The sequence below is a fragment of the Callithrix jacchus genome, chromosome 13, assembly GCF_049354715.1.
Source record: "Callithrix jacchus isolate 240 chromosome 13, calJac240_pri, whole genome shotgun sequence".
Classification (NCBI taxonomy): Eukaryota; Metazoa; Chordata; class Mammalia; order Primates; family Cebidae; genus Callithrix; species Callithrix jacchus.
In genome coordinates, this window is record NC_133514.1 from 27626097 (window position 1) to 27640202 (window position 14106).

General features: G+C 32.2%; 1 protein-coding gene and 1 long non-coding RNA gene across 3 annotated transcripts in view; one reads left to right on the forward strand and one right to left on the reverse strand.

The window, feature by feature from the left end:
* SGCZ (sarcoglycan zeta) overlaps positions 1–6129 on the forward strand; it is a 1232742-nt gene extending 1226613 nt beyond the window's left edge. Inside the window, exon 8 of the mRNA XM_002807483.6 lies at positions 194–6129. Coding sequence (XP_002807529.4) covers positions 194–388 — 195 coding nt within the window. The 3' untranslated portion in view covers positions 389–6129. The remainder of the gene's footprint in view (positions 1–193) is intronic.
* Positions 1–14106, reverse strand: part of LOC108588015 (uncharacterized) — a 571409-nt gene that overhangs the window by 20992 nt on the left and 536311 nt on the right. For both annotated transcript variants that reach the window (XR_013525581.1, XR_013525580.1), the window contains exons 6-7: positions 1656–1711; positions 326–556 (exon numbers count right to left, since the gene is read on the reverse strand). This is a non-coding gene — a long non-coding RNA (uncharacterized LOC108588015). The remainder of the gene's footprint in view (positions 1–325; positions 557–1655; positions 1712–14106) is intronic.

Genomic DNA, 14106 nt, shown 5'->3' on the forward strand with positions numbered 1-14106 from the left:
AGCTGCAGAGCTTTGGGGCTATACTGTAGGAATGTAATTTGTTTGTTCAACAAAGCATGGCAGCTAAACCCTAGAATTATTTGTTGTGTGACTTCCTTACTAAACCATGTTGAAGAGGGACATAGATTACTGGATGCTGTGAGGAATGCAGATTACTAAAATGAATTAAAATGCAATTTGTTTTTTCCCATAGATATTTTTAAATGCAAAGACAATCCGGCTGGGAAATCTACCAACCGGCTCCTTCCCATCTTCTTCACCCAGCTCCTCGAGTTCTCGACAGACAGTGTATGAACTCTGTGTCTGTCCCAATGGCAAACTTTACCTTTCTCCAGCAGGAGTAGGTTCCACTTGTCAGTCCAGCAGCAACATCTGCTTGTGGAGCTGAAGTGACTGATTTCTCCTTACACCAGAATAGCCTTTTGTTCCTGTCCGTCTGCTTCACAGTTCTGCTCGGTTTCCCTTGTGATCAGTCCAGAGCTTCTTTGAATGGTCCACAGAGCAACTTCCAGTGTGAGCAGGAATTCGCCACCACTTTCTCTTGTGATTTACTATACTGCTCAACACAGAGAGTGTGAGTGACACAGCAGTGGAAAAAGCATCGTCAACAGGAAAACTGGATCATGACTTTTGCTCAAAAGGGAGAATAACATAGGTGCCTTTGCTACATGAAGTGAAGCACACAGTTTTAGATTTTTGCAGGACTTGGATATGAACTGCACATATATACATTACATAAATGAAATTCCCAGTATCCAATGGCGAGATGAAATGGTTAACCCTGTAAGAAAACTTATTCTACAGTCTGAAAGCACAATTTTCCATTCATCTTTTTGGATGTAAACTTTTATCCCCTACTTTTAGAATTTTGAAGCATTATGTAATGCTTGCTTTACTAAAAATTAAATTCAATACATGGTTTTTAACAAAACAAAACAATACAGAATCTCTCCCTGAGTTTTCATTTTGTTTCTTTATAATTTCAGTGTGTTGTTACTCTGTCTACTAAGTCTAGAATTTTGTACATTAGGTGATTTTGAAAGCACTCAGCAATATAATCTTTACAGAATTAACAAAATGCCATTTTAATATCATTTGTCAAATCTGGATGGCCTTATATAGTATTTACATGTATTTGCATGTGATATATTTGCTTTTCACAAAACATCTAATTGATTGCAATATAAGATAGGACTAAGAAGGACATGCTGATGGTATGAAATGCGTAGATCATTTTTTAAAAATTCACATGCTATCCTTTACACCTAGCTTTTAACAGTATAATTTGTGTTTGCTCTATTCAATTTACATTGATTCTGACTGCTAAAATTCAAACATCCTCCAAATAAATAATACTAATTTGATGCGTAATGCTGAGAATAAATTCACTTCCATTGGGATATCATCTTCAAAATTATTATCTATTTTTTATTGTAAGTTAAGATTTGAAGACATTAGAAGTTAACTTAAAAATTCTTGACTAACACACACAGTGTCTTTCAGTAATACATATTTCATTTTTATTTGAAAACCTCCAACATTTTTTCATATGGATATAGCAGTATGAGTCCCACCAGAAGATTTACTGTATGATTATATATACTTTTTTCTACTAATATCAAAGCTGATCCACAAAAAAAACAGAAATCACTAACCTGTGAAGTCATATCATTGCCAATGCTGTTACACTCTCTAGTAGCCAGAGCCAGAACTAGATTAAAAAAAAAAATTATTGATTAAACAGTAAAAATGACAAATGCTAATAAACATACTGAAAATGTGTTTACTACATTAGATTCATACTTTCAGGAATTTAGTCACATTTCTATTCAGCTTTTAACATATATTTACTTTTATTAGATTGTTAAGCTACTGTGACATCAAAAATTATAGTTCTTTTCATTCTCCACTGCTTACTTTTATATATGACCTCTTAATAACTTTAGAATACTACAGATTCATTTATCACAATACCCCTTAACTCAGATTCTTGAAACTTACAGAATCAAAGGATGTAAAACTATATTAAGTATTCCTATTATGGGAAGATGATTGAATTACTGTTACTTTAAGGTAAGTCCTGAATTTTCACATGCCAGTCAACTTTTTGCTCCCCCATGCACACCACCAACCAGCATGTTGAAACTACATTTTGGAAATTAATGGCTATAGAGTCTTTGGACTTCAGGTCTCTACAGCTCAGAGTGAATTGGGAAATTAGAACTTGTTGAAAACATGTGGTTAATGAAAAGAGAAATACTGGCAATGCAAGAAGAAAAGTGATTAACATTTTACCAGAATGAGCTTGTTTGTGTGACCTAGCATATCAAAAAACTGAAGAAGCCCATTTCCAGTGTACTCAGCAGAAGGGTTCAAGGCTAATTTGTTATTTTAAAATAAAATTTGACTTGTGTTTGGATGTTATTATATCTCTTTAAATCAATATTGAAATAAGAATTATACAGTTGTTTACAAAGTTATCTCATAACACAAAAGTTTAATTCATATTAAGAGAATTTAATACAAGAAATCTCACATTGGTCTTTGCAAAATAAAGTATAACAAGAAATGTTGAGAAATTATGTGTGCTAATCACTATATTATGGAATTTTAAGGAAACATATAGTAATTTGAGACATATTCAAGTTCTAATTATCCTTCTATTAAAACAATTAGAAACTTTCTGATTCAAATGGGAATAATTCTTTTGATTAGGAACTGGCCCTGTTTCTAATTTCAGCTGTCTTCTACATCAATTGAGCTGTGTTAGGCAGTTTGAAAATTTCTCCAGGCTTCAGTTTACCCAAATTTATAGCAAAAGTATTGAATAAATAGTGTCTTGAGGTTCCTTACTATTCCAACTTGTTCTAATTTCAAGTACATATATTACAGAAGGCAAAAGAGAAAAGTGAAAACTTAAATTATGTCACAAGAGGAGAAAAGATGAAAAACTGGGAAAACAAGATGTAAAAACCAATTCCAGAGAGGGGGCTGTCAAATTTTTAATCCAAATATATTCTGAAAAGTATAGACACAATTCAAAAGTAACTTACAAGCTTGAGAGATTTAGACTGTATCCAGATGATATAAAAATCTGTTTAATTTAGTAGAAAAAACAGTGATAGAGATGGCTTTCCCGTTCAACATCAAATAATTGCTTTAAGCTATTTAACTAGCTGTTTCAGATTTCTGAGTCTAAAAGAATACCCCTGCCTCAAAGATCAAGCCTATAGTGAAGGCTTAGAAGAATGTCCCCAAAAGTCCTCAATTTCCACATTCAAAAAAAAAAATAAAGACTTAAAAAAAAATAGCAGTGGTCCCATAATGGCAGGCTACCCAGATTCATTATCTGTTTTCCCAGTACTATCTTTATGTTACAACATGTACAAATATAATCCAGTTTACTTATGGTATAAGTATTGTCTTCCCCAAATGACACTGAGAACTTTAATGTGTACTACATTGACATGACTCAGCTATGTTATTACCCATATCTTAATAACTTCATACTCAGTTTAGCACAGGAAGGAAGCAAGGAAAGAAGAAAAAGAGGTTGGTAGTATTGCTAGCCTTTAAGTTTTTTGCCAGGAATGCATAAACTGAGATGTATTTGAGTTTAGGTTTGGGGGATCAAAAGAAAAGATGCAAAGAGGACACATTATTCTTTTCTTTTTCAGAATATTTCAATTAAAAAACTTCAAAAAAGAACAACAAAAAGAAGCAAGAACAACAAGAACTTCCAAATTTTCCACTTCTTTTGTTCAACATTTCCAAAATTTCTATCCAGTACTTACTTAGTCCTATATATATACTTTTTTAATTGTAAATGATATTCTTTATAATTTGGCACATAATTATTTATCTAAGGGTTTAAGACACTTGTGCACTTCGAATTTTACTGTAACTTGGGAATCCCTAGATCACAGTACTTCAAATCTCAGAATATGCAGCCACCAATTCCAGTTCTAGTTCTGCCCCTACCTAGTCATGTGAACTCACTTAAGACATATATTTAATTATGTTGGTCACAGTTCACTTATCTGTGAGGGCGTATATCAACTTAGACATTTTCTTTGGTCACTTTGATTTTTAAATTTTTCTGATTCATTTAAGGAAGTACTCCTGAATCTTAGGTTAAGCAGCCATCTGAACTCGCGTTTGTAATCTCCTTCTGCACCTTAAAAAGCTGCTTCTAAGTGTTGAAATACAAATCCTTTTCGCAACCTACTTCCTATGCTCTTTTTTATATTCCCTTTTTTGCTCTTACCATTTGAACATTAAAGTTCCTTTGGAAAAATCATGCTCTGTTCACAGGATTTAACAATACGGTTAATGTTAAGAAGGAAAATAATGCATATGAGTTTGATTCAAAATGACTTAGGCAATTAATAGAAATATTAACCAAATATAAATATCCTGTTGATCTTTCTATTATCTCCTTAAAGCTAAAAAGCATTAATCTTTTGAAGAAATGATAGTATGATCACAGAGATTAATTGTTGGATTGCTTATGTTATTCCATTCAAAATTCCTACATATTCTATCTGAATGACAACTGAAGAATGCCTCATTTTACAAAAAAATGGCATTTGATACAATAAAACTCCTGATATATCATTTCACTGCAAATGGTATCTATGTATAAGGCCCCAATAGCCTAGAGAGTGTCTAATGAATATGAGTGTTATATTACACAGCAAATAATGTCAATATAATGTTAAATTATGAAAATCATTGAAAGTATTTAGTGGCCAAATTTTCTATGAAACCATCAAAGCCAAATTCATATTTGAGTTTTATATGAATGAGACCTTGTCACCAAACTCTTCCAGTAGCTGTGGTCTAATAAGAATTGTTCATGTGATCATATTTAATGAAATATGGAGAAAATATTTTCTGTATATACTGGTGTATATTACAGTAATGAACACTGCGAAATGTCACAAAGGAAACTTGCATTTGTATTTTCAACAATCATAATCAATAACTTAATTCAACACTGTTATTCATGTTGTTTTATACTGCAATGCATTAGTTGTTTAAATGTCAAAGACCAAAGACTAGGAGTTCTATTGTATTTAACTCTAAAACTCTGCTGCTCCTACAAATTTATTCAAATGAATGGGGGGTGGCTTATAATTATAACATGAGTTAGAAAACATTCTTCTTGGAGGATTCTGAGCTGTAGAAATTAATGAATGCTTTTGTTTCAAAAGGGAAACATCATTAGTGTGGTCTACATTTCTTTTATACAGACATAACAAACTCCTTGGTATTAATAAAACCAATATATAAAGACCATATTCCAAAATGGGCCCAGTATGGATTTACTTAGCCAAGTTTAAACTTTCACTGCTTGCTGAACATTATTTGGAGAATATAATTAATATAATTAATTTGAAATGCTCGTAGAATCAGAGGGCTATTTTTTAAGTGTTAACTGATATGGCTCTTCTCTTTGAGAAAGCCAATGAAAAACATTAAATGAAATGAGGTATAATGAACTGTGTTTTTTTTTTCTTTTCAGTCTTAATATCTCATTTGTTTGAATTTTTATATATAAAAGCCAAACAGGGTTAAAGATGGGCAAGGACATTCATTAACAATGGAGATATGTAATTTGGAGTTTGAGTGTCTTGTTATTTATACAATTCTTTAAATCAGGTCCACTATTCATTTATTTTGTTTTGTACTTTCATGTAAATGTTTTCTTGTATATATAGATATATAAAAATGAAACTATTTTCTTACACGTACTATGCAACATGTTTGTAAAATTGCAATATTACCAAAATTACAAAAGCTGTGCTTTTGTACTCTATCTTGCTTTATGTAAAATCACTTTTTCTATTTAAATGGACTGTCCTATAAACTGTAGATAAGATATCTATTCAAAAATCAGTCTATTGTATCTTTTGTTTAGATTGAAGTGAATTGGGGTATATTTTGGGGGAGAGAAAAATGCAGCAAAGTTTTGGCAGTTAGAAACCTTTTTTTTCTCTGAAATGAGACTTTTTGAAGCATGCAATGAGCTCATATAATTTAAGATCTCTCCTGTGATTCTTGTAATTTGTCCTAATTTTGGTGCTACTATGTAATCATGATTAAATGTGATAGTCAAAACAAAGAGGATCTATACATGCGATCGTTTATTTTACTGAGTTTTTAAAAACAGCTCAAAGAAGAGTATTAATAGTGAGTGGATAACTTTTCAGTTCTGTATTTTAAAAATCAATTCTATTAAGATGTATGTTTTAAAAATATTAAGCTTAATCCATATACTTATACTGGATAAAAATGCTTCTCTTATGAAAACCTGGTCATATTTTCCCTTGTAAATATATGACCAATAAAACTGAAGAATTCAAATCAATTAAATGATAAAAATCACTACACTTTATTCAACAATAAGCTAATAGTTTATTCATCATAGAGGCCCTCTGATTTGATTTTTGAGACCAAAAAAACTACTATGTGCACAAACTTACAACCCTGCATATACATATATCACATTACACACAAATATACACATATATGCAATGAAGAATATAAGCAGATGCTAATCAGCATTACTTATTTGATGTATTTCTTCATTTCCTTGTTACATTCACTGTATCTTAATCCAGGAGGATTTGAAGTAATTGCATGGACTTTCTAACTTTTAGCATATATCCAGTCCAATGCTGTACACACCTTGAGACAGACATTGTGCCACATTGTTTCCAAAACAAAACAGTGTTCACAGGAAGTTCCCCCAGACCAAGAGTCACTATTACTTTTTTTTTCCCCTTGCTGTCCAAGTGTCTCTACACAGTTCCAGGTATTATTTAGAAACAGAAAACTGAACTGTTTACATTCTTCATGAAGACTTCCAAATGTTAATTCTAAACAGAAGACAAATGAGTGCTTTCAGCTCAGGGAAGCATATACATTTTGGAACCAGAAAGTCTGGGATGGTTTGGATATGTGTGCAACCAGATACTTGCGTACTTATTTCCAGCAGATTCTTAGGCCATTTACCAACCATACTAATAACTGGATTTGCTACCCTCTTTTAATAGTGGGGCAAATAAGGAAATACGTTTTTCTCTATACTCACACTAAACACTGTGATCAGACGTGTAGTTTTCCCCCACAGTAACCAACACTCCCATGACAGTTGCATGTCCTACAATTTAATTACATTTCCACACCAACTGAAGCTGGCAAGGATGTCATAGGTGAAGGGCTCAATTCCACAGGATTTCTCCCATTCCAGACCCCAGTCACAAGTAATAGGACCCCAGGTTACCCAGAATTTCTGTCTTAATGGGCTACAAATCCCATGATCCCTTCTTGGGTTTGAAAATATGCTAGAGTGGCTCAGAGAACTGAGAAAAGCAGTTTATTTACTACTGCTGATTTATTACAGAGAGTATTTTGAAGGATGATGAACAGCCAGATGAAAAGGCATGTAAGCTAAAGTTTAGAAGGGGCCAGAGGGCAGAGAGTTGGGGGCTGTCACTCTCACAGTACATGGATGTGTTAATTGACCCAGAAGCTCTCTGAACCTCATAGTTTTGAAATGTTTATGGAGGCTTCATCATGTAGGAATGATGAATTATTTACTCCAGCCCCCCCCAACCCCCACCTCTTGCTAGAAATTAGACAGTGAGGCTGTAAGTCCCAAGCTTCTAGTCATGGCTTGGTCTTCCTGGTGACCAGCTTCCTTCCAGGATTGCCTCATTTGAACAAAAGACACCACCATTCACTCAGAAATTACAAACGCCTTAGGAGTTCTCTGTCAGGAAGTGGCTTAAAGACCAAATATGAAAAGAAAAATTTCTCCTAGGATCCCTATTTACAAGGGTTTTAGGTGCTCTGTGTTAAGAACAAGAAACAGGGGCTGATATATACATTTCTTATTATTTTACATGGGACTATGGAGAATTGAGGTTGGGAATGGGTGTTAAGCCAGATAATTCAATGCAATATTATGCTAATGTTTACAGAAAATTGGTGTATCACTAAAATAACTGCTGCAGAAAATTGTACCTGTGTGAATTTTAAATGTTCCTGTAGCTTCTTCTAATTACCATGAAGAAACTTACCCTTTTTAGGGAGGTCACATGACAAATTTTGAAATGAAGGTATTTGTTTACATTTCTCTTTCCCTCTTAGTAAGAATTATCACTTGCCATAAAAGCAGGTTTTATGGTAATGAAACCATAGTACTCACTAATACTTTTATAGTACTAATACTTTTTAAAAAATTAACACCTTCAGCTAATAAAATGATTCTAACTAAAATAAGGAATCACTTCATTTATTTAAAATATAAATGGGACCCCTAGTGTTTTCATCACTCCAAGAAACACCACTGATACAAAAAAGAGAAAGTCTATGTCAGAAAAAAATATTTAAGTGCAGCTTATAAATATATACTAAACTTTTTCTCAAAAACATCCCCAAATCACTGTTTTTAAAAAGTGGTACATATAAACCATAAAGATAAAATGAGTAAACTGATTTTGTCTAAAAATAATGCTCAGTATATTTTATAAACTATTACTAAATACAACATCAAATTAGTTTTCCAGATACTTTTAATAGATCTAGCCATATTTTCTAGGTTATAATCATTTATTTTCTCTATACAGCTATTTCCAGAAGGATATAAGTTTTCTTACAATATGGAGAACAAAAATATTAAAGGAAAGCCATAGAGAAGACAGAAGTAACAAAAAGGGTTAACACTAAGACTAGTTAGTGTGTTGAATACTACATGTATGTTTAACTTTCCTGAAAACCAAAGATTTAAGGGAAAATGGTATAGATTATGTTGTTCTCAACATTTGAGAACACATCACTTCTTCATAACATATATAATGTTTCCTTATGTTAAATCTAAAATACGTTATTTTCAAAGTATTTATTGAAGGACAACTAAAGAAAACATGATGTGCTATTTTACTAAAATTTTCATATCATTAAAATCGGTTTTATAAAAATAGATTTTATTAATTTTATTGCTTTTATCTATTTAACAGTTACAAAAGGTAAGAGGTTATGGTATTGTTTAGAATATTGCAAAGCATGAAAACCTCAACTGATTCATAATTATGAATGATTAAAATATGCATAAAATATCAAGATGTATAAAACGTGAAACAGAATAAATGCAAAGCATTTGTGAACTAGCCAGATTTTTTTCAAAAGAGCATCTAGTTTCTCTTATTACACAGTTGTATTCATATTATCTAACAGTGTCTATAGATGAGTTGATCATGCAATGTAAGAGAATAATTTTAAAAGTACTGTAGATTAAGAGTCTTTTTAAAACTCTATACTATTTGAATTTTAAGAACATGAAAAACCCAGTACTTTCCTAGTGTTTACAACTTGTGAAAAGATTCTGAATTCATTGGGCACCACAACTAAGGGCTTTGAGACATCATGGGAGAAGTCAATCATTAGCTTTCAAAATTAATTAAGGAAATATAAAGCCTAAGAAATAGATAGCCAAAGTTCTAGAAATACATAATTCTTTGTTTCATTGGGTCAACTGAATTACTAAATTAGATTTTATAGATCATCTTGAATTTATAACTGATTTAATGGCATTCCGCTAAGTTTTGAATGTACAGCACAGAATATGAAGTCAGTGTTTAAAAGTAGGCTGAGTCTTGAAAAATAAACATAAGTTATTACTTCAAAGCAAAATTTGGATAAAAAAATTATAAATAAGAATTGCAACTTCTAATTAAAAATTAAAAGAATATACATTTCCTTTACATTTCATCTTTAGAAGTCTGTGTTTATTTTATAGTGGCTCTTTATTCATAATGAAATGATAAAATTCCCATAAAATGAATTTGAATTTTTCAAAAGGAATATCAGTAAATTTGAAACAAAAAATCATATTTCAATTCCTGTGTTTCATTTCAGATAACATTTAATAACCTATATACATCTAATCTAAGTGAGAGGTTTGGACAATATGTGGTCATACATGGATTTCACTTGGCATGCTAACTCTGATCAATTGAAAAGGGCTATCAAAATGGATCACAGGATATTGAGAATGGTTTAGGTGTAAGTTGAAGCTCTCCAGGAAAGAGTGGTATGATCATTTATAGAATCAAAGTTCTGGAATGATTGCCCAACTGCAGCACATCTGTTCTATTTTAGCAGTCAGATGATATTAAGGTCTTCAACTCAACACTCAGCCTGTTTCCTGATTGTAAAATAAGGAAATTAATGCCTAATTTTTTTTAGATACATCAATGTTACCCTTTACAGATTTAATGTGTTTAATCCTGTGTTATAGCATTTTTTTTTTACTCTAACATAGAAGTGTAACATATGGAGCTATATACTGAAATGAAAGGAATAAGGAAGGTGGCAACTGAGGTGGAAAGTTGTCAAGCATTTGACAAATTACGATCCATTATGTAATGCAAAGTACACGATGGAATTATCTGGATTATGCAAGTTGTCTGAGTTGTGAGTAACAACTTTACTTGGTAGTATGCTGTTCGAAGACAGGCATAAACGAACTAACATGGACTAACCATATATTTTCTATTATATAATAAATTAAGACAATTTACATTACTTTTAAAAACATAATCTCAATAATTTTTGGATTAAGTTCAACTAATCCAAGTTTTATAGACAAGAAAGCTGTGTTTCAGAGAAATTAATCTCTATTAGCTTTTTTATATTTTAGTTCATTCATCCGCTCATGTATTTAATAAATAGTAACAAGCACCTCCCTATATCAGCCACTGTTCTAGGTACTGCTAAGCAAACTGTGGTTGATCAAACAAGGATAGACAAGGCCAATCTCTCCCGGAGCTTCTGGGAGGTGGGAGAAATGCAGACCACAAATAAAAGTAAATAAACAAGATAATTTCATGTGGTGGAAAATTCTATGAAGAAAATAAGCAATGACACTGTAATAGGCTGAGTCTCATTTATTATAAGTTTGTTTAAGATAAGAACTTTTTCATTCCTAATTATAAAAAGACTTCTGTAGTAGGATATGTGCCTACCTGAACATTTGAATACCAGGTGTCAATTAGGGAAACAGAGTCAAGAGATGAGCGACGAAGATATTATACTACATTTCAAATGAGTAAAAGATTGCTGTAACTAGAGAAATAAAAAAGCAAGAAAAAACTTTAATTTTTTAATCTACAGTTGAATTCTAAATAATGAACTGATATTAAATTTTCAATGCTTCACATGTAGGATACTCTCTTTTGGCATTGGACATATTCTGTTTTAACACAGACCAGCATTCCTGTTGATTTTACCTACTGGTAGCACGAGGAAAACTATGCTAGTTTGAGTGTATGATCCATTACTAAGCATCTACATTTTTTTTTAACTTTGGAATGCCCACATTCTCTGAAAATCTTAAAAGGGGACTCTAATGATAAGAAATATGAACCTTGATGTCCTGCTTATTAAGGATGTGTGCTCATTGTGTAATCACATTCTCCTGGGGGCCATATTTCATCTGGATTCTATTTCTTATAAAATGCTTGAAACTCTCAGTATGGCTCATGTCATGTCTAAAGATGTATTGTGGAGGTTCTTTTTCTCTTTTTTTTTTTTTTTTATTTTTTTTTTATTTTTTAAATTTTTTATTGGATTATAGGTTTTGGGGTACATGAGCAGAGCATGCAAGACAGTTGCGTAGGTACACACATGGCAGTGTGCTTTGCTTTTCTTCTCCCCTTCACCCACATTTGGCATTTCTCCCCAGGCTATCCCTCCCCACCTCCCCCTCCCACTGGCCCTCCCCTTTTCCCCCCAATAGACCCCAGTGTTTAGTACTCCCCTTTCTGTGTCCATGTGTTCTCATTTTTCATCACCCACCTATGAGTGAGAATATGCGGTGTTTCATTTTTTGTTCTTGTGTCAGTTTGCTGAGGATGATGTTTTCCAGATTCATCCATGTCCCTACAAACGACACGAACTCATCGGTTCTTTTTCTCTTAATGTGAGATGTGGTAGAATGAGTTGGCTGTAAAATGAACCTGAGTATTACCACAAAATATACCCCAAAACTAATGCAGTATCTCTTTCTCTCTCCCCCACCGCTTGCTCTTGCTTGTGCTCATTCTCGCTCGCACTCTCTCTCCTCTCTCTCTCTCTCACTTTCTTACAAATCTGTTGAATCAGATGTTCTCACATCATTGTGGAATATTTTATTTGTAGTCTTAACATGAATTCTCAAGATTCTCCTTATGGTTTGGCATGATTATTTCTATCCCTAAAATGTTATAATGATTGAATAATAAATTATTAGCTTTTGAATTACTGTGAAGGTATTTTAAAATATTTATCAATGATACATTAAATTATGAACCTAAACTATAGTTAAAAAAATTCCCTAAAAGGAGGGGGAAATCATATAAATGAGACAGAGGTTGGGTAAATTATTATATTAACTTGAGTATCCTAATGTTTTATATTATTTAGTGTACTTCAGGGTATAGTTTGATAAACCTTCATGGCCAACCATACTGACTGACTTAAAAACATTGTAGAATTTAGAAATCCCAATATTCAACTTTAAAACTACTTAACAAGTCACACAGAGAAGTTTAGGTCAGATAACTTTCCAACTGAGAAACCTCAGATTTTGTATTTTAGGGTACACAGTCAAGGTAACTTTTCTGAATTCAACTTGTGAGTGTGTTCATATTTATCTCATCATAGGCACCATGGAAAATGAAGAGTAAGAAGTAATTAGAACAATTAAAGCACAGGAAAACAAAACAGAGAACCAGTATCTAATATGAACTACTTAAGAGAAACTGCCTTTTGCATTACAGTAACTCTTTGGTTTCCAAAGCCGGCTCAGTTCAGTTTGGTGCTACACCTATTACTGGTGACACTAAAATAGATTCCAAGCCTCTGAAAAGGAGGCTGACCCAATAACTGCCCACACTGGTTTAAAAAAGAAAATTCCCCCTACTATATTTTTCCATTCCCTAAACACATATAAGCAAATTAATACAAATTCCATCTGGACTTCTAAAAAAAATACCCATTCTTCTAAGAAATAATATTTAACTGACATTTAATAATTTGCTTTAACTAACTTAAAAGCTAGTAAATTTTGGGCCAGCAGAGTGGCCTGCCCAAATGCAAAGCATAATAAAGGTTAAAAGTATATTTATGATACTGAAGACCAGTAAGGAAAAAAGTGATGGAACTTAATCTGCTTGAACTTTCTGTTCATTTTTGTTTTGTGTTATTTATAATCAAAATATTAATCTACATTCAGCAAATAGTTATATGTAATTCTGCTCTATTTTTTGTCTCTTACAAGGTGAAGTAATATTGATCTACTTGGGTTAATTTGATAATGTGACAAATGCAAAAACTGTTAACATTAAGAGACTACATGTAAGAAAAGTTAGAGCAATATTTGAACGTGGTGGCTATTATTTTTAAAAAAATATATAGTTCCTTTTACATTATTTACATATTCTGAAATTAAAATGCTGCAAGAAAATGTAAAAAATATGGCACTTTATCTAGAACACTGTGTTAGGTTCTTCCGCTATAATAGAGAAAATATATTTATCCCATATGTGTAAAGAAAAAACTTATTTGAATTATCAGAAAATGATTTTCTTTTTGTCCTGCAATGACACTAAGTTCTGTAATGATGTGCAAATGATAATCCAAGGGAATTGCAAATGTTTACTTACCTCAGAACAGTGGTCAGTTTTTGTTCATAAAATACAGTGTTCAAAAATGTGATACATGTATAGTTTATAAAATTACGTAGTATATTTTGAAAATTTAAGGAAATGGATAAGCAAAAAGTAGCCAAAACTGAAGGCAATTATTCTCATAAAAATGCATAATTTATGTTAAACTCAAAGCCATTATTTGCAAACATGATCTCCTCCGTGATGGCTTTAACAATTGAAATACATAGGTAATACACAAATAATAGGCATATGATAGCCTTCAGGTGATGCCATTCCTGCCAGCCTGGCACGTCAGTCCGTGAAGGCTGGATTTGTATTTTTTCATGATCTAAAAAAGGAAAATTATCTCAAAAAGCAACAAGCAGAACATAAGTTACATATCTGA